Source organism: Ostrinia nubilalis, chromosome 9 (assembly GCF_963855985.1).
Source record: "Ostrinia nubilalis chromosome 9, ilOstNubi1.1, whole genome shotgun sequence".
NCBI classification, from domain to species: domain Eukaryota; kingdom Metazoa; phylum Arthropoda; class Insecta; order Lepidoptera; family Crambidae; genus Ostrinia; species Ostrinia nubilalis.
In genome coordinates, this window is record NC_087096.1 from 11531780 (window position 1) to 11553605 (window position 21826).

At 37.1% G+C, this 21826-nt stretch overlaps 1 protein-coding gene across 1 annotated transcript in view; it reads right to left on the minus strand.

Annotated features, from left to right (window-relative positions):
• LOC135074658 (voltage-dependent T-type calcium channel subunit alpha-1G) overlaps window positions 1-21826 on the minus strand; it is a 45451-nt gene that overhangs the window by 8079 nt on the left and 15546 nt on the right. Inside the window, exons 5-23 of the mRNA XM_063969022.1 lie at window positions 19383-19659; window positions 18769-18861; window positions 18391-18623; window positions 16801-16915; window positions 13063-13158; window positions 11380-11533; window positions 10071-10267; window positions 9541-9724; window positions 8910-9120; window positions 8516-8725; window positions 5783-5948; window positions 4979-5134; window positions 4630-4764; window positions 3876-4037; window positions 2141-2335; window positions 1534-1829; window positions 1037-1209; window positions 470-639; window positions 91-199 (exon numbers count right to left, since the gene is read on the minus strand). Coding sequence (XP_063825092.1) covers window positions 91-199; window positions 470-639; window positions 1037-1209; window positions 1534-1829; window positions 2141-2335; window positions 3876-4037; window positions 4630-4764; window positions 4979-5134; window positions 5783-5948; window positions 8516-8725; window positions 8910-9120; window positions 9541-9724; window positions 10071-10267; window positions 11380-11533; window positions 13063-13158; window positions 16801-16915; window positions 18391-18623; window positions 18769-18861; window positions 19383-19659 — 3332 coding nt within the window. The remainder of the gene's footprint in view (window positions 1-90; window positions 200-469; window positions 640-1036; window positions 1210-1533; window positions 1830-2140; window positions 2336-3875; window positions 4038-4629; window positions 4765-4978; window positions 5135-5782; window positions 5949-8515; window positions 8726-8909; window positions 9121-9540; window positions 9725-10070; window positions 10268-11379; window positions 11534-13062; window positions 13159-16800; window positions 16916-18390; window positions 18624-18768; window positions 18862-19382; window positions 19660-21826) is intronic.

The window sequence follows — 21826 nt, forward strand, 5'->3', positions numbered from 1 at the left end:
GGGCTTTTCTAGTTGTTATGCCTTTTGTTACCACGCTTGTTTTATTAAAAGGGTTTGATCGGACTTGCTTATGTAAATTACATAGCTTACCTGTTAAATAATCATTTGTGAGGGATAGTCTATGAGGTGGAGGTTTGACTGAGTCAAGGCGAACTGTTGAATCCGCTGAAAAGGTTGATTCTGGAGCTTTCCATGATACCTTGGGATAAAACAGTTTTATAAAAGCATCTTTCACTGTTGTAATTTTAATCTGTATTTAACACCACTGTGACCAGTGGACAAAATCGCGGTCAAGATAATATAGATTTTCATAATTCGCACTATTGACGTGATGGTCTAAACACGGAGATATTGTTTTATTCTTCACATTGAGTATTTTAGCGCTCTCATAGTCAAAGTGGTCATTGTCAAGAGCATAATCTTTACTTAAATATTGTAGCTACTCTTATAAGAACTTTGTATCACTTACATCAGGAAGCAGTGGTGCTGTATGAGCCGACACGCGTCTCGCTGGTTGTGCCAGCACTCTTGGCGCCGGCAGCTGCGGCCGAGATCTGTTGTTGGGCAGCTCCGACTGCGTGTCGTTCTTAATCACCATCGACGATGATAGCAATAGCTCATTCTTGCGGACGCCTGATCCTAAATGTTAGGATAAATACTTCGTAAACAGTATAATTTATCACATTTATTGCTTTTTTTTAGTTATCGTTGAAAATCCTTTTAATAATTTGGAACAGTTTTGAAATAGAAGTAGGGTCCAGCTTAACAAATCATGGAATTAAGAAGATATTTATAATTTAGAAAAGTCGAGAACTTTAATCCCTGTTTAGTTTTCTCAAAGTACTTTCTACCTTTTTCTATTTTTCAGGTTTTTCTCGGTCAATCGTATGTGTTGTGTAATGTAGATAGAAAGTATAAAGAGTGGAGTATGGAAAAGCTGAATTCAGTAGGTAGTGTTGTGTAGCAGTAGTGAAAGTGTTTTTTGTATTGGTGCTTTATGAGAAGTTGCAATCAAAGTTAATCATAATTCGCTCACCGTTACAAGTGGCATGATCCCTCCCATTGTTCAGGACCACAGCGTCAGAATCAGATCCAGTCCTGTGCTTCTGTTTACGTCTCAAACTGGGCCTGGACAGCCGCCAGCTGTACCCTCTCTGGACGCGGCACTTGTCCTCGCCGTTCACACCCGCGCTGGAAACACTAACGCTCCTATCAAAGACACAAAGTAATTTCTAAGGGTGTTCTATTCTAAAAAAGCGTGGAACACTATTAAAAGGTTCAAGTATCATGCAAGTAGATTATGAGATTTGGTATAAACTGCAAAGTTGTTTCGGCATCATTTTGCACAAATTACTAATAGTCCTGTTATTCCCTCGTGGTTTGTGTGGGTCTTTTGTGTAGGCGGGGTTCGAACCAGCATTCCTTGGATCTTAAGTGGGCTATCACTCCAACACCTTCACCGTTGGGCTAAGTCGCCTCTCAACGTTGATAAAAGATTTAGGATAAAAAGCAATGAAACTAGCAGCTACTTACTTTTGTGAGCTCAGAAGACTAGATTTGTCACTGGTATTCAAACAGTTGTCGTCTTTCACAATCGTTATCTGTAAGTTTTTCTCCGGAAGCACTGGGGAGGCTAGTGATTTTGGAGTAGTAGGAGATTGTGATCCTGGAGTGCTGGATCTGAGGGGTGGTGGGGCTAGGGTGAGAGGGGGAGGGGCGAGGGTCATGGGGGGAAGACGGGCTTTTTCGGAGCCGAGTTGCGCGGCAGCCGAATGGAGGGTGAGAGTGTAACTGTTTGGTGGTTTGAGGAGACCTGGGATGCTTGTGCACTGAAAAAGAAATGAGAAGGTTAACTCTATGGTAAAAAATGTGCAAAAAACGTTTAAAATTCGTTATAGTGTTTTTCACAGACCCTTCCCTTCCGACACATAATTAAATATTTTCAGTAGATTTCATCGTAATGGTTCAAGGAGTCTAACCAGTTAGTTAAAGATTATAAATGGTTACTCAAGGTTCACGATCATGTAAAGTTTGAAATTTGAAAATTAGGCAATTTTTGAAACTTCTGTATAATTATTATTAATCTGAGAAAATTGTATTTAATATTATTGTACTAAATAAATCATAGATAAATACATACGGAAGTCCTATCAATGGAGTCTAAGCTGGACAGCATGGAAGACCTTTCTAGAGTCAGGGCGAGGTTGAAATCCCTGAATGATGCCCCAGGCTCCAAGGTCGTGGAAGGGGAGTCTTGAGGAGTTGCTGCTGTGTGCGTAATCATGGGCACTACTGTAACTTCATTTGCTGTGCCGCTTGCTAACATTTTAGATTCCTGGGGATAAAAAAATCGCTTGTAAACCCTAATCATATATTATAAGAAACTTCAGCCAATCTTCTCTTGTAATTTGTGTTATTTTCAGCAAATATTGTAATAGCTAGCTATGATCAACGACATTAAGTTTAACACTATTATTATACTTCTTTTTGAGGTCTGCGTATAGTATGTAATAGTGCACATAAAATATCGGCCAATTTTCTTTTAGATGAACACACACTTACACACATTGGTAGGTCGGAAATTGCTCACATATCCATGAACAGGCGTTAATTGATTACTCTTTCTAGTCTACTGACTCGGTAATATATTTTCATGACTAGTAAGACTGAACAAGACATATATCTCTCTCTCTACAGCTCGTATCTGTGATAAACAGTTTATCACAAAAATAAATGGATGCGATTACATTAATAGGGCGATGTTAACAAATTAACCGAATTCATTTGGAGTAGGTAAAAGTGTGACTTAAACTTGTTTAGTTATTTGTTATTTTGCATCAAGAGGTTAATAAGACATTATTCTTGATTGTTTCTTAAATGTAGAACCTTTAATTTCTATTGCCTTCATCAGTGCCTTCAAACAAAGTGTTATACAGAAGTTATTGTCCAAATTTTGCTATAGACGAGCGAAAGATAGTTTACAATGGGAGCCTTTGTTTTATTGTTTCACACAGACAATGGATTTATGTTGCTGGTTGTGGGCAAGCTAATGTGATTTTCAAAGGATTTTCCAAGCCTCCACGTGTACATAAATTTATTTAATCTTTTTGCCCATTTTCATTGGGTCACTAAACGCAGAAACTTAACTTCTGGTATTTATTTATCAGCGTCATTGATACTAAAAATATTCACAAATTGAAGTTGAAACAAATCCACAAATTCCACAGTAAACCAATCCTGAAAATTATGTTGCAAATCCATTCCCATTCATAAAGTTAAATGACGGGCATACGTAACTGTCGTAATACAAAAATATTGGTGCAGATAAATGAGGATGTTTTTCCGATAAGTCTATGAGCCTTGTTTTATTACATAGACGTTGAGGGATGGACGTCGATGTAATAGAAAGGAGATAATAATAATAGTACTACAGATAAGTGGAGGAAATCGTCGGATAGCCCGGAGTAAGTTACGCTTATTGGATTGCGTGTAGTTCGTTGTCAGAGTTGCGGATTGGCATTGTTTGCTATGAGACCAGATTTTATTTTCAAGGCTACGTAAAAAGTGATAGATAATCTTCTAATTTAAAATACAGTGGAGAATTTGGTGTTTTTTACAAAATGTTATCTTAGATGTTGAAAAAATTTTAGTTGCTTAATTTCACCCATAAAATATTTGCAGATAGTTTCAATATTTTTTTTAGTTTAAGTAGCGCCTTTTCAGACCACGCATACCGTTCCAAAGGTTGCAATGATGCGAAGACTTCTTTTTGCGCTGCTAATTCTTTACGTTTTTCTACGCCGTCTTTATAATATACGTCCAAGCTCTACATTAAATAACTTTGTGTTGATAGCAATATTCAATAAAACACTGACCTTTTGTATGTTGCATTTGTTGGACTGCGCGCAATCCTTGCAAAGCGTGGGGTGATGAGCAGATTTATTCTTGCGCCGCGAGCGTTTGTCCTTGTGTCCGTTTACGTCGTCTTTGGCTTTTCGCACGTCGTCGGCTGACTTCCAGTAGTTCTTGATTTCGTTCTGTTGTTTGAAAAGAAAAACAAACATAGATTTGTTCTGATTACTATAAAAGAAACGAAGATAAAAGTCCTGAAAGTAGTCGGGTAAGTCGATAGAGGCATAAATAAGTTTTTCTAACGTATCACGAAAACAGCCTTATGTAGGTAGACAGCTGTCTTAATACTACTTAAAGGAGCAATATTTACCACCTTTAATGATTTGTAAATAAAAAAATCTATACGTCTAGTAGTGTACTTTTGGAATATTCATAACACATTAACGCCATTGTGCTACATGTCCCATTGATTGACTACGCTGAACCCGGGCTATAAATGAACAGCGACATGGAAAGAGCATCGGAATATTCGGATTCAGGGTTGCCACTTGCCAATGTAAAAAAATGGGATATATGATTACAAAAAAAAAAAATCTTTAGGTAAAAACAGCATCGAAGTTTATGCTAAGTTAACCGATAAATATTAAAAAAAAATGAACGAAATTATAGAAAAGAACGCTTTAAAATTTGAACAAAGGATCCGAGCCAATTTTTTTTTCTAGTTTGTTCGTCTAGCAACCCTGTCAGTATTTTCGTAGCCTGATCCATTCTCTTCACCTGTGAAAAGCTGTCGCTCGAATGCGAGCCCGAATTCGACTCGTCGTACTGCAGTTCGTTATTGTCCGAAAAGCATTCGCTCGACAATTTTGACTTCGCCAGTTCGCGTTGCTCGCGTTCCCGTCGCTCGTTTCGCTGGAATTAATTTTGCCGTACAATTTAATTCGGAATGTTTATTTGAATACGTAAAAATAACTTACATTTACATTGTACTCTTATTGCATGTGTAAACAATTTCCATTTGTGATGATTTATTTTTTTCTGATGGAATTTTTTTTCGTAGACGAACGTTCTGAATTAATTAAAGTTGATTTTAAATATTGATAAACGCAGGATTTCACTGACTTACCTCAGAACTGAATCCTTCGACCAGGATAGCAACCAACAGATTAAATAGTACATAATTTCCAAAAGTCATGAGAGCCACAAAATATAATGCGGCCCAGTGACTTGTCTTTTCCATTCCGTTAAATAGTACAATATTCCAATCCTCCTGGGTCAACACCTGTAATATTTATAAAGCAGTTAACATCTCCTCTACTGGGTTTAAAAATCTACCACATCAATGTCATCGTTAAATATAAATTTCTTTAATAAATCAAAATAAGCAAGGTGTGCTGTCATATTGTATTTAAGTAGTGCCTTTTGGTGTTTGTAATTTACTGTTAAAAACCAATGTAAAGAAATACAAAAATATCTGTCATAAATCAGCGTGTTAGTGTTAATAAGTGTCATGTAGTTGTATTAGTGTACACTAACATACAGGGTATTAAGTAATGAAAGGGTATACAGACGGCGATTTGAGTACACAAGCATTCGGGGTCCAGCATATCCTAGGTCTACCAAGCTCGCTAAGTAAGATGCAGCTAGCTACGGAGCGCTCTCCAAGATGCATTAGACAAACTAACAACTAATCTACTACAGCGAATCTCTCGCTTGTGCCAGTTTAGTAATGTACATGACCGTTTATTAGTTACGTAAGATCTTATCCCACAACTTCAACAAGCTAGTTGTGAAATGAGATGTTCCGGGTTAATCGATTTGGATTGGTCGGTACGAGAAACACGCGGCGTCTACGCTCTAAGATACAATTCAAACGGGATCGCAAATAAACCGACTATATTAACCTATTCTAACACCATTCTTGTCTTACCTGGAAGACGGTGACGGTAGCCCACAAGATGTTATTAAAATGTTTCCTGTCGCACTCACACTTGGGGTGGTGGGAGATGATCTCGGGGCAGGTGCAATCCCGCTCGGTGCCATTGTCCTCCACGAACTTGCAAAACTTACCACCGAATAGATACATGCCCAGAATACTGCGCGTCGCGGAGCCGATGAAAAAATGAAAGAAAAAGAAAATGCTATGCGCATTCGCCGCGACCGAGTCATCCTGACGACACTTTTTGCGTGCGCGACGTTAACACTGCAACCTCTCTTGGAGATACTAAATACAACGAATTTTACCCACATATACTGCTAATTTGAGGATATAGCATTCGACAGGCTCCCGATTTTTTGTACTTCTATTATGTACGTAAAATTAGTTATATTCTAGCAATAACGAACATTGAACAATTTATTCCATATTCTAACTAGTAATCAATGATTAAAAGCCTAATTGGTTAAGCAGTGTTACCGCCGTTAGGACGCTCCCACCAGATGGTTGTTAATAAATCTAGTTTCAATGTAGTTACATCGTGTTACTTATAGTGCAATTAAATTCATCGAATACTTATCAACCATATTAAAACTCATTCTTTATATACTGCCTCATGACTTTACAATGATTGAAAAAATGCATTAAAAATAATTTTGAAGAGAAAATAAGGCAAAAGTAAAGTGCATAAATAGAAAAATAAACATTCTTAATTGTTCCAGGTTTCAAATTTACTCGTCATTCGAATTCAATACATAACTTTAAAATTAAAATTTATTTAGAATAATGCAGATGGAAATAGAAAATGAAAAATAAGGTAAGAGGGCCGGGCCAATCATACTAGCGTTATAAACTGGAAGTAAAAGTTGAAGAAAAGGGGAAGTAATTGAAAATTAGATTGTTACAGAAGTTAAAACAAAGATGCCGGGTTCGATGGCGAAACCAGTGAAACTTCGGCCTATGGATAATTCAATTATCATGCAATCGGCTCATAATCAAATTAGAGTCGAGCTTAATGTCTTCACTGGTTTCGGATCGGTTGAGAAAGATACCTAAATAATAGAAGCAGCATGCAAAGTGATAGAGATACTGTTTAAACCGAGTGCATTTGTAGTAGTGGGAGTAGAGGAATTGGCGACCAGGTTAACCCGCGACACGGCGTCGACCGACCTCAAGCTAACCTACTAATCAATCAAGCTCTCTGACTAATAAAAGTGCTCTTGACAATTTCTGGTTGGAGTATTACTGTACGGCACAACATGGTGAACGTGATACTAAATGATGTTGGATCAAGTTGTTACGATGGTACTAGTTCTCACTACGCGGGTACTAGGGTAGCGGTTACGCGATTCAACGCTGGTATTGACAACGCACACTGCTGCAAGCTAACACATCTCATAATAACTAACTGCGTTAAATTAGGGATTGAATTTGAGAATATGCTACCTTGCAGCAACGTGATAAGTCAATTGTGTACTCGCGTGGTTAGTCGATTAGCCGTCACAAAGACAATCGTTTTGTTAATATGATTGTCATTCTGTCGTGAGTGTTTACTGCTGACGGACCCTTAGGTAAGCGTTTAGTAATGTTGCAAGTTCAGTCTGTTTCTGGATTGTCTGTTAGGTACGTTAATTTAAAATGTTGAATACCTGAAACACTGTGACAAAGGCCCACAAGAGGGTATCAAAGTTTTTTCTGTCGCAATCTGGGTCGCCCTCTTCATCTTTCTCGCAGAATTTGCACCCGAAGAGGTTCATACCGAGGATGCTGAACGTTATCACGCAACATACGATTAGATAAGAGGCGGTTACTAAAGTCTCCTCCACAGATAGAGGGGGGAAGGTAGAGTATATACAAAATACATATATACGAGATGATAATATCTAAATGACGGTGATTATAGTGCAGGTGTAAATAAACTGAAGTAGACAAAAAGCACAGAAGCGTGAAGACTAAAAAGATATAGTAGAAGAAGAAAAGTTGTGAAAGTGTGGACAGTGGCAGTGTGTTGTAGGTCGAATGTCAGAGACAGAAGTGATTCACATACATATAAGGATAAGATCGAAAAAAAGGAGAAATCACTCACAGTTAGTGCACGGGTAAGGGATGCGGGTGTGACAGTTAAGTAGAAACATTCATAATTTCATATTTTATGGAGTCGAATAAATCTTCTTTCGCTACGGGAAAAATGAAAAATTTGGCTTGAGCAATCAAGCGATTGCCTGGAATAGTGAATAATCTACTTGAATACGATAGCTACAAGGATATGAGACGTCACAAATAGGATAGAGTGTGAAAAGAAAGATCAAGAAGGTCTTCAGGTTTAGCTCAGTGACACATAATAGTAGTTCAACGTCAGTTTATCGAAGGAATACTTTAGTAAAAGAAAATCAAAATAACTGAACAAGTTAGAGTAATTAATTCAGCAAAAGTACTTTTATCATCATAACGGACTGTTAGAAAAAATAAAACAGTAAAGATACTTGAAGATCACAGAAAAATATAAAACAATATAGCAGTTCTTAGAATTTATTTATTTTTATTTTTTAACATAGTTTTCGTTGTCTTATTTAAATTCATGCAATTTATCTTCTTCTTTTATGTTCAATTTTAGTTTCCATTGTTCATAAAACTGATTTAATGTTTGGACTAATCGCGATGATCAAACAATTGATTCAAAACGTAGCTAATTAGCGTTATATCTAGGAGATAATTTAGGATAATTACCTGAAGATGAAAATGAAGAGTACGAGTAGCGAGAAGAATACGGCGACGTTGTCCATAGTTCTTAGCATGACGAAGAGCTGCCGTCGTAGATTTGGCATAAACCTGACCAGTTTTAGGATGCGCAGGAGTCGGAATGTACGGAGCACCGATAAACCCGAACTCCCTGCCAAGTCCCTTTCCTGGCCTAAACTCTGAGCCAGTTCGAATGCGCTAGAGATTAAATATTTCGATAAATAAAACCACTTCTTAAACATTTTATGATAAACGAAAGAAAAATTTATTTCACTTGAATCAACAAGCAAATTCGAGCGCTAAAATTCAATCGCCCCAACTTTCTTGCAAATAAAAAATATCAAAGAGCCACTGAATTTGTCCCGAACTATAAAATGCTTACCTGAGAATCACAATGACTCCGTCGAACACATTGAACCCGTTGGAAATGTATTTGAAGGGTCCCTCGGCGATGATTTTGAGGACCATTTCTACCGCAAATATGGCGGAAAATACTATGTTGCTGATCTCAACTATTACTGTCAGCTCTTCGGGCTGATTGTGGTACTCTATGCCCATTGATAGCGTGTTTATGAGGATAGCCAATAAAATACCTGTGAATTAAAAAATCTAATTAGAATAGTAGTAATAAAAGCAAACTAGCTTGGGAAGTTATATTGGTGACCTTTGCTATTTCGGAAACGTAACAACTTCAGCGTTTTAACTGCCTCAAAGTAGATAACTCCTATAACATTGAAGGAGGGTGTCAGTTGTGTCAGTAATTTAATAAATTCAAAGGGCTCAAGAAGAATTAATTTTATCTGCCATTCAGTTTTCAATGATGAATAATCACTGAACTTCTTCGACTTTCACTGTCATGAAAACAAGTCGTTAAAGCTAAAATGAGTGGAATCAAAGTTATCACCCGACGAAATTTTCTTCGACGTTTTACGTTCTACGATCCAGCCTGCCATTTTTATTAAAAATTTCGAAGTTTGTACAATACAAACTCAATAATTGTGAACAAATCGTACCTTGTTGGAAATATTTATGATTGACAATGTTCTTGATGTGTTTTCTTAGCCAGGATAGAAACTTGGAAATTCTTTTCCAAAATCGGGAGCAAGCGCTGGTGAATCGGTTCTTCTTAGCTTCTTTGGCCAGTTGTTCGGCGGCTAGCAGTTCAGCGCAGCACGAAAAGTCTTCTATTTCTACGGTCTACAAAATAATATAAAAACATCAATTTGAAACAGTTTTTGTGTAATTACTTACACTAGCATATCCATGTTTTTCGAAAAGAACAATGTTTGAAACTCTACATCTTTAGGTCCATCTTCCTATAAATTCACAGCAAAATGCTGATGCTTGATACATAATTAGCCACAGAAAACAGAAAATGAGAAAATATTAGGGATAAAGAGGGGAGAGTGAGACAGAGAATAGCTTGTCATCGTATTGAGAACATTTTTTTTAACTTGACGAGGGTGTGTTCCCATGTCTAACAAAGAGTTGTAAAACAAAACAAAAATAATTATAATCGGTAATCCAGAAAAAATATTCTTACCTTCGAGTCAGATTTCTCCTCCCCTGCTCTCTTGCTGATGCCCTTGGTCAGTTCTTCAAAGAACGAGTCCAGGGCGACTTGTCCCGTGGGCAGGGCAGCCGACAGGGCACCAGATAACGCCAGGAGTTCCTGACACGACATCGTGCCACCAGCGGCCGCGCGCTCCTCTGCCGACTCGCCTGTCGGCAGGTCGAACTCTACCCCAACATTACACTCAATAGACCCCAATTCTTGTGGTTCCTTAACTATGCTAACCTCGAATGCATTTGGTACACCTTGGAGTAGAAAAAAGGTAACGTGTTTTTCCTATTTCTTTTGAATTATTCTATGTTGTAGATTTTTCGTAATTCAAAGTTGCATAGGAGAAAAAATGCGTTCGAGGTAAGTACAGAATACGGTGGCACATAAAAAAGTTGAAAAATGTCTAGACCTATTGGAAGAAAAAGCGAAAACCATAGCACGGAAACAAGACTGCGCAGTTTGGAGATTTGGCCGAGACCTTTTCGCTTTTCTATTAGGTTTCCAGTTCCACTGCTTTAAGCGGCGATCGAATATTCGTGGGGATGATTTTGCCAGAAACATGAAGCGCCGTTGTCGTATTGGGCGGTTTTCCATGTGCTCAGACAAAATACAATCAATATCGTCCATCACGCTCAAAGCAGCAGAAGGCTTCAAGAAAGAAGGGAAGCAGAGATTAGACCATTCAAATCAGGTTGCACATGCCCTAAGAGCAGCGTCTAGAACTACCGTCTCTAGACTCACCACTTTGGCTCTTAAGCCAATCGCGTTGTGACAATGAATCTATAAATATTCATCCAATGTTAACAAATTCTCTTAGCCCGTTAATTTAGAAAAATCCAAGATTAGTAAAGTATAACAGTATAGTAAAGAGTAATTAAGAACAAAGTTAATCTTTGGCAGCATTAAGTTGGGAGTAATTAGGCATCTAATAAGAAAACACTTTTTGGCCGTTTAAATATTCATATCTCAAAAGCCGGTGCGGTGCGGCTCTTGTTAAGGCGCGCTTGGAACGGAGTATATTTTCTGATTACATATTTCATTATGGATCTGGTAAGCAAACAGGTACAAGGTCAGCTTGGTATAAAGTAGACCTTGCTGCGTATATTGCTTACCCTGAAGTCTAATTAGTTTTGTAGATAGTAACACATGTGAGTTAAATAAAATCAACAATTTTTAGTACAAATTCATTTTTAAGGTCGTTGCATCCTGAAACTTTGCAAAATGGATTCCAAATTGCGTTATAAACGGTGGTTTTCTTAGAAGTATTTTGTCATGAATAAGTAATTACCTGTCTGTGTCATTTTCTCGGAAGAGCACACGTTATGTGGGTGGGCCCCGTGAGGCGAGCTGGGTGTGTGGAGGAGCACAGTGTCACTGAACATCACCGAAGATCGCCTTCGAGCCAGTGATGGCGGGGATAGTAGCGATAGGTTTGACGCATTCTGTATTAACGAAATAACACTCATAAAAGAAGTTTGAAGTAACTAAGTACATATATTTTAAAGAGTTCGTTAAGGTAAAAATATAAGTTTTGAAAGGAGATTAGGCAGTAATAAGCTAAGTTTGGTTTAGTAAGATTTATTTCTAACTTAATTTTACCTTGAGCATAATATAAAGTTGGGTATTTCTATGGGATTAACACAGCTGGAAACTTCTTTTTAAAATACATAGAATTAAGTTTTATTAACATTGTTTTTCTATTTTCATACAATCACTTCTACATAATTGCATTATTGTCGCTTCAAAATATTCAACGCTAACAGCTTACAAATAAGTGGCAACGAAACATAAAACAGTCGAGAAGGAAATTACAATAATTCACGCACGACTGTATTTTAATATGTTAAGGTAACATAAACAGCGCGTCAAAATAAATCTTTACTAATAGCTTCTACCGACCCTCCTATATCATGGAGTCTGCAATAGCTTTGGCTTTAGGTATGAAATATGAATTGAGCGTCCATGTTTTCGGTAAACAAACGTTTAATATCACTGTCCATTAATAAAGTGACACTAAATAAGTCTGAGCACGTTCCACTTGACATAAAGTAATTATTGAGCTTGTTATTTTTAATGGTTTGGTTTGTTCGATACTTCTGAAGAGAAATTGAAGAAAAACATACAAAAATGGAAGCTTTATAAGCAACGCTGAACGGAACATAAATAGGCACACGTAATCGGAAATAATCTTATTTCAAAGTGTACCTGCGTATGATAACAGCAACCCAATTTAATAACAAAGGTACTTGTTAGGGTTCCGCTATAAAAATGGTGAGACGGCTTATTTTGTGATATACCTATCAGTTTTTGTACTGCTTCTTATTGCTAGGTTTATTACTCATTTTCCGTCCGATACTCATTTTCATTTGAACATTGTATGTCTTGATAAAAGAACTTACTCATAGTTTTGTTAGAAATATCCATTCATAACTAAAACTAGTAATGTGTTTGCAAGTCGAAAAAGTTTGGTTTTCAACAATTTTATGATCGGCAACACCACTCTGGCACTGGAACTTTAAGCAGTTTTATTGAAAGCTATTCTGCACAACAATGTACATATAACCCAACTAGCTGACCCAGAACTTCACACGGCCTATGTTCATCAGAAATAATGTAGGATCTAATGGGAGTAGTATCGGAGCTTATTCAATAGGTACAAAAAACGGACGATCAAATCTTTCCTCTTAATACTACTATCTCGGCGCCAAGACTCGTGCGTGACAGGCGGTGTAATAATAAAACAGTGCATATAGTTTTCTTTTTCGCACTCACACTGGTCACGTCACACAGAGGCAGGCATAGCGTTGTAATTACGTAATAATTAATAAAATATTGGTGAGTGTGCACCTCTGTTTCAAAGATTACTTATGGCTCCGCCTGCCACGAGTCATTGCGTCGAGTATAGTGTAGTAAAACTCTTACCCATATGACATGCAATAAAATAATTTGAATTTATAAGCGATGTGCTCACCTCAAGATCGGCAGCTGACAGCGACGGCACACGCAACAGGCTGGGCCTGCCGAGGGGCTCGTCTCCCGCTCCCTCCTCACTTTTCCCTCCGTTGCTCTGCGGGAGGGATATTTGTCACGGGATGAATAAGCTAAACACGTTAGAAATGGCGGATGTGTTGTGATATACGGTCTTGTTTGAGGAATGGTTTTAACGACAATGTTAAGTAAAATAAGAACTTACAGTGCTACTAGACATTATTTTATTTAGACTATGGATAACTTACGTAGTTGTCCATATTATGTAGTTTATGTAATTAGAGATTTTAAAAATCTCAGGAACTTAAAATATAGTAGTTCCTGCAGTTTACATTCCTAAAAAATCATTATTTGATTACCTGAAATTTATTAAACTTGTTAGGTTGCTTATATGCGTCTCCTATTAAAGTATTTACTATATCGTCTTTATAAAGCTTACAAGAATTAGTTCATTAAGTAAGAAATTAAACTAAATCTCGTTAGCCGTTTTTACATTATTGCGTAACTGAGACTTGTTCAGATTACACCAGCCTAACTCGGTTAATGCAAAAGTTCTCCCTTAAGTATTTATTACAGGCCAGAATCCCCTTTTCCCATAAGTAAGTAATCTCGGGTTCAGTAAATACACGTCTCATTGGCCGCCTAGTGTTACGGATAACGAGGTTCGAAGGGAATGATCGCAAAATCAATTTCCGCCCCCGGCTGCGTTAGTTGACATCTCAGCCATTTTGTATAACATAAACGTATTTAAATATCTGTCAATTGCTGATATATCGGTGCGAACATATTATTGCTTGGACTAAAAATGTATAGAAATAGTAATAGATCCAAGAATAAAATTTTAAAAATCTTACAAAAAAGTACAAGATACCATAGCATAACCGTAGCGTGGTATCGAATCATTATCACGATGTAGCGCTACGAAGTGCTACGAAAACAACTACGAGTAGGTACCACTATACCCTCTCGTAGCCTACTACGAGAGGGGCTACGAGTTATGATATCACATCCGTAGACTCGCTGGATTTAGGAATCACAACCTTCACTCAATAAAGCGATTGAAGATGTTATATGAATATCTCCATTATTTATTTATGATTCATTATTTAGTTGATAAAAATGGTCATTCTTCTTCTTTTTATTAAGAATCCAAGTCAAAACAGCAGCTGTTATTTGAAATGGAAGTAAAATATTGAAATAGTTTACTCATTTGAATATTGTTTACTTATTCCTTCGGAGTAAAACTATTCTCAAATGTATTTCTATTAAAACTTGTGAACATCCATTTACAAATTGAGATGATACCTTAAAGGCAAATGATACAGTGTGGCTCGGCAAATAAACATCACGGTTCACCTGGTCTTCGGGTAACGAGCCTCGGCCAGAGCAAACTCAATATCCGCCCCGAGCGATGTTTGGAGAGGGCGACATTTGTATCTGATGTACGCATTTTAATGGTACAAATTATTTTTGTGTAGACCTATAATTCTGTTAGCTATTTTACTTAATTCTCTTAGCTAGAAAAGGATATTTAATTTTAGATATTACATCGTAATTCGTGTCTATTTTTAGACCAAATGAGTAAAATTGAGATACAGTAACAATTATTTAGAAATTTTTTCAACTAAATATAATTTATTGCGTCAGAGTGATACCTAATAATACAACCAGTAACTACTCATACTCTACATTACCAGATAAATCTGTGTGATTGTCTTCGTGAGGTGCCCTACATTACTATGTAACTGGGTAATTTTAAACTTTAAGAAAAGTGAAAACTTTTCTGAAGCTAAAGCTTAGGTTGAAAATATTAACTTTGTGATAAAATTGCATCCTCCTCACTGCCACAGAATAGGTTCTACAATGTAAGCTTTCTAAAGATTTTGTCCTTCATATAAAATATTAAGCTTCTAGCAAATTCCGTGACATTGTAACCTTAATATTTAGTAGGTATAATCCAAGTAAAATGTAAGCTGCGACGAAAGTGTACGTTATGACACTCGGGTTTATTGTGGTAGCGATCAGGGATGCTGTGGATATCCGTAACCGTAACCGAAACTATCGGACATCCGAAATAAAAAAAACATCCGTAATCGTAACCGAAACCGATTCAAAAGTTTCGGATAGTTTCGGATAAAGGCGGAGTCTAAATCTTAATATTTTTTTATATTTTTTGTTACTTGTCTGGCATTCCCTGGCACCATCTAATATCCTGTTTACCTTTATCATAGGTGTCGTTATAGTACATAAAGTGGCTATAATATATTTTATTTAAAATTCTAATATCCGTAACCGAAACTATCCGAAACTTTCGGATAATCCGAAATGCACAATGTAACCGAAACCGGTATAATATTATTCTAATATCCGTAACCGTATCCATAACCGAAACTTTATATCCTTCACATCCCTGGTAGCGATAACCCACGATATTAAGATGAGGATGATAAACCATGAACACCGACTTTCAAGGTAAAGTGCTTACTTAATGAACAGCCGGCGTATTTACATAACTAAAGCATACCTCGAATTAATTCGCTATCAAATGTTCGTATACTAGTGGTTTTACATTTACCAGTATTTAGGTTTTGGTGGTAGATAATATGCGTTTGATTTCAGGCTGTAACTCAATGGTACCCATATGGTTTTAATCGATTAAATAAACGTGGAACATTGTGAGGATGGATGGCTAGATGGTTGTTATTTTTTCATAAAAAGGCTACTGAATTGACTCGTATGATAGTTATGCAAAATAATGAAGTACCTAGTGTTTGTTGACATTGACTTCTTATGTAAGATTAATATCGTAATGTTAAAAACTCGTAATGTGCTATCGAACCTTGGTTTATTCTCTTTTCCCATTATGCATAATTTATAAACAATTTTAAACATTATCTGAGAAGTCTCATGCCCGTTTTTACCATCAATCCCTAATTTTTAAGTGACCCCTATCGTAACACATAACAGGAATTTTGTTTTCATACGGGTCACTTAAAAATTAGGGATTGATGGTGAAAACGGGCATCAGTCTTTTTAATTAACGAGCTATTAATGAAACTTCCGAATATTAATCACGTGCAGATGCACGTACACCGGAACATTTCCGCTTTGAGCATGAATCCGCAAACAGTCGGTGTTGTTTTACCTTTTAATTGCAAATGTCTGAGGCTGGACTACAATTTAATTTACCAGTTCAATTAATTGTTGGACAATTTCGAAATTATGTTCCTTTATTATCGAGGTAAATACTTTTACTATGGTACTTCTGATACATTTCTTTCTTTCTAATTGGTTTCAAATTTTCACGGTCATATGTTTCTGATAAACATTTTAGCGCTGTTATTGAGATTGCAGTCTATGGTTGCGAGGAAATTTATTACGAAAAAATAACCCTTAAACTTTTTTAACGGACTGATCAAGCTATAAAAGATCCAACGTTTTAAAGTGATTACGCTCTAGGGAATTCTGTTTAATGCACGATGTAAATAACGCTAAAAACTCGATGCAACTTACACAACTTAAAATTGGCTGAATTTTTTCTTAAGTTTAGATACCTAAATTACTTGTTTTATAAATCTCATTTCTGGTTATAGAATCATTGCAATAAACAAAGACAATACAATACATTTTTATTGCTATTAAAAAGCAACTCAAAAAAGTCACTTACACGCAAGTTGGAGTCTTATTTCTAAGGAAGAAATCACATATTACTCTGTCATACCTGGGGGTGCACCCTGGGACAGCAAGGGTGGTGTTGCTTTGGCTTGTTGGCCGGCAGCTGCAGGGTTTCCCGACTCGTCCGCCACTGGAGCTGAGCGCGCTGGTATCGGTACACCCTAAGGCATAGAAAAGAACTAACTTCATAACGGAATATCTAGCTTTACATAGTTTCAAATAAAGGTCAAGCTCTAAAATAGAGGTGCTAAAAGATGAAGAAATAGAGGCTCCTGTACATTTTGGTCATCTACATAATATAGCTACGTTTTCGGTTATATGAGGTATCCGTCTCTACGGGCTGGAAGACGTAGCGTGGGGAGGCCTCCTGCAAGGTGGACCGACGATCTGGTAAAGGTCTCGAGAAGAGCCTGGATGCGGGAAGCGCAGGACCGTTCATTGTGGAAAACCTCGGTCCCAGGCTCTTGTCCAGCAGTGGATGTCAATTGGCTGAAACGGACGAGGTATTCAGTACGCCTAGGATGCGCACAGGCATGTAATCGAGTTTGCACGATAAGCCCGTACGTTCGTCATCATCGATAAATATTTGATCATGGTGCGAATCCTAGCCCTGCAGGTCCACTATCATGGGGCCATCCCCAGTCCCCAATTCATTTTCTACTTGTATATACCCTTTTGAGGTAACAATCGACCTCTTCATTACAAAAAAGGGAACTTCATTAGACTGATATACATTATTATAACCCGACCGTCACTGCAGCTGGGCGGGTTGGTATCGGTACTCCAACAAAGAGAAAATATCAAACTTCATAATAGAATACGGCTGCCTAGCTTTACAAACGCGAACAATGTACACGTTCTGAAAGATTTCTAAAGAAAATCGTTGAGAGCTTGGATATTATACTTTTTAAGACTTTGAATTTAATACTTACTGTAGGTTTTACTGTATGAACGGTTTGTTCAGTACAAAAAGTTACTATTGACGTGTGTCTTCGTGCTTTACATAAATTAATGAAAGATACCTACAATAAATAACTACGACCACGACTAAAAATACAGGTCAACGAAATACTAAAATTCCGCACATGACATCACACAAATAGATTAGAACCGCTAACCATCGAACAGCTGATTCGAATGTAACATAAATCGAGTACTTTGCTATCGTGGACGCAAACCGACCATTCGACCGTTCAATTTGTTGCAATTGATATGCACATTGCTCGCTCGCGACCGTTGCGGTCGTTATCGAGCGGAGATACGAGTGAACTAGTGACGTGACTAACCAGGTTGTGTTATAGGATTATTGAAATAACTATCGAACTTCTAAGCATATATCTACTCGTACTTATATTCCACAGCATTTAAGGATGCGACTGAATTTGTACAAAGAATGTAGGTAAAGCTTAGTAGAGCGGGACTTAATGGTAATGCCATCATGGTGTGGACCTTAAAATAGGACGTGGACTGATTTTCGCGAGAATTTTTGGTCCTTGTTTGTTGTATAAAGTTAACGTCATGATGCGCATAATGGCTGCTTTATTGTTAACATAACGCCTTAATTGACTTTAAAATGAAGTCCAAAGTTAAGAAATTTTTGTTATAATTTTGTTCTTATTACCAACAGCACACATACCTTATTTTCTTAGCCATTCTTCTCTTGAATCTTCTCCAGAGATGGGCCACATACTTCACGATCTCAGCGTAGCATGTAGCCGGCTCACTGTTATTGGTGGACGAAGCGAGGGTTGATGATGAAGTGAAACGCGCGCGTTCGGCACGCATTCGCTCCATTTCGCGCTTCTTCGTCTCGCTGAACTGGGTCGCTATGACGACTAGGCATAGGTTGATCATGAAGAATGAGCCGATCTGTGAACAAAGATAGGCATTGTAAGATCTAAGAACTGAAATCAGTTTATAGAGTAGCAACCTTTTAAAACTAACAGCTTCGGCCTGATCATCAATATGAAATGAAAGACATAAAATCTTATCTGAATACGAGTTATGTACTTACAACAATCAGCAACACAAAATATATCCAGTCCCAGAAACTGTGCGCATCTTGTACATAATACATTATATCCGTCCATCCTTCTAACGAAATCACCTGAAACAGAAATTATGACTGACATCGTCTGTTTGAAAAGATGTTCCCTGAATATTGAGTTATTCGGGGAATGTGGGTGAGCCGCCTGCTGAAATAAGATAATTTTGATCTCCGATTCATATGTTTGAGATGTTCCTTTTGCCATTATAATGTTATCCGTGTAAGTGATTTGTGAATTGCGTTATCGAGAAACAGATCTTCGTCATTATTTTACACGTGCGACATTTAATGGTAAGAGATTTAATTTTTTCATTGAAATTGTTGTTACCTTCGAATACTTTACGTTACTTTATTAGCTAGTTAGTCGTAATTGGTAAGAATCGCGTATGTAGCGCGATTCTCTGAGGACTGGGTAAGTAACCTTTGGGTCAAGTAGAAATTGGAAAGGGTATACTATCATTGTTACATAGGTAGGTATTTGTGTTTCGGCTAAAATCATTAATTGATATAAATATTTGATTGAATCCAACAGGTAGGAAAATAAGTTTAAGAATAATGATAGAAACAAAAAAAATACTTACCAGAAAAATTGCAACCCAAGCCAGCCCGATGTTGTCAAAGGATATCGTCCCTTGGAACGGATTGGATCCCCTCTGGGTGCAATTCGTGTAATACTGGTTCCAGTTCACACACGACGTGTTTGTGGGCGTGTTGTATGAATAGGGCTTCGCAGTCTCGTTGCAGACCAAAGGCCCGTAGCGATACGGCGGGAAGTCCCCGCACAGGTGCATGCCGGAGTCTTCAGGTGTCGTGCAGATGTAGTCCAGTTCTTTAGAGAACTCGTAATAAAATGATATGCTGCACCAAAAATAAACACCATTAAAGTTTCAACACAAAAATGTTGCAGGCTTTCAGGGACTTTCTTAGTAAAAGAAGTTAGTATTTGGTGAATATTAATGAACATGATTCAATAAAAGTAAGTGAAATTCTACTTTGATTTACGATACTGTATTCAGAAAATATTGAATCGTGACCCAAATACTTAGTACATAATGTTTTTTTTTAAATTACTTTCAGTAGGTCATGCGATTTTATTTCTGAATTTGTTTGGCATATTATATGCCTATTTCCCGGAATGTTTTATTTAAATTGAAGTCCTGGTAACGAATGTGATTTCACTACTCTTAATGATTACTACAACACATTTTCTTTTCTACAAGTAAACAAACATTTCTGCCTTGAAAAAGAAAATTTTCAAACTACCCAGCTTCTTTATCGCGCTGGGTAAATAATTCCGTAGGTACTGTTTTGACACAAACTTCAAACTTTCATAGTTCTCAAAGTTTTAACAGAATCTTTTACTATCGTCTATAAACTTCGACAAACTTACTCCTCAGAAGTTTGTTGGAACGTGACTTTAAACCTCATAAATTTGCATTCAATTTATTAATTAACTAAGTTTTATTTACTGCTCAGATTTTAGAATTAGACTTAATTAGTTGGCTTTAGTTAATTGATTTCTTGTGTAATTTTGATTATAAATGACACAAAATGAGAGTTAGTGAGTAATTATAAGAACTCTTCGAATCTAATGATAAATCTGTATTTAAAAGGGGAATTATTAGATGATATAACTTATTCATGCAAAATCTAACATCAGCGTAATGTAAAAACTACTTCATGCATACATGCCAAGACGAAGCAAAGAATATAAGGAACTAGAGCTACTTTAGCTCTCGACGTTAATGGAAGAGCTAATAAGTGCCTCAGGGAAACCAGGTAAATATTGGTGGATCGGTAAGATTAACGCCAGTGGCTACAGGCCGTTAGTGTAACGACAATAGCCAATGGAGGCGGAAGGCACCGGAGCCTTACTTCGGGCACCGTCGTTACGGCCCTGTTGCCTTGATGACAGTCATAAGGGCTTTATTGTGGCATTCAACTTGGCTCTAAAACGACACTCCACGTATACTTCAGATACATTCTCAACCAATATTGTATCCAACGAAAACGGAACACACACAACAAATTTAAACATGAAACATGATGATGTTAATTGTGTACCATTTATAATTATGTGGTGATCAAGCTAGTTATGCTAGTATGATTAGTTGTTATGTTATGTAGATATTCGGTTAATTTGAATACCGTGTTGTCATCAGGAGGAATGGTACGAGTACAGTTCACAATAGTGTAATTTGAACTTTTGTCAATCTGGTTGTGCATAGATTTGTATGAAGGAGACATATTATTTAGGCTATACGAAATAAAAAAGTGTAGGTATACATAATATAGGCATATTTGAGAGGAAATTGATAGAACTACCCATCTTTTTTGTCAGATACAAACTGGCAGTTCTTTTGTATTTGGTTTATGGCTGGGGGTATCCACCAGGGCACCATTTGGGTGCGTCATTGTTATCTATTATTTTTTATTTGGTTACTAATGTCAATTCAAATTGAGTTGAAATTTCCTTAAAATGATAGGCTGTTTGTTTAGTTTATGACCTTAGCGTTTAAAAGCTAGCTTAGCTTTTAAAAGAGGCAGACCAAGCCAAGGAAGCGCCTGATGAGCTGATTCTTTTTGACCCCCTTGTCAATATTCTATACTTGAAAGAGGTTCTCTTTATTTCTTTTAGGATTAGGGATAGGCTTCTCAAAACTGCCAGTTCGTGAAAGGGAAGCAAGTACAACAGCACATCTGGACGGCAGATGTGTGAAGGTACACGATACAACAGTTTTCAATGTCCTTAAAGAAACACATTAATTTTTAGCGCAAATCCTTACGAGTTCAGTCTGACGCGCACTCTGTACCATTCGGACAGGTCTCTGGAACACAAATTTAGGAAGCGGTGACGGGTATTTATGTACCTGTGTATAGTACTATTAGTTATTATAGTCGGGTAACCTGAGAATGATGCTTTTGGTCACTAAAATTGCGAACTAAAATAATAAATCTGAACCTCATAAGCGTATTTGAGGTACAGAAATTAGGTCACAAATCTACATAATTATACTTATAAATA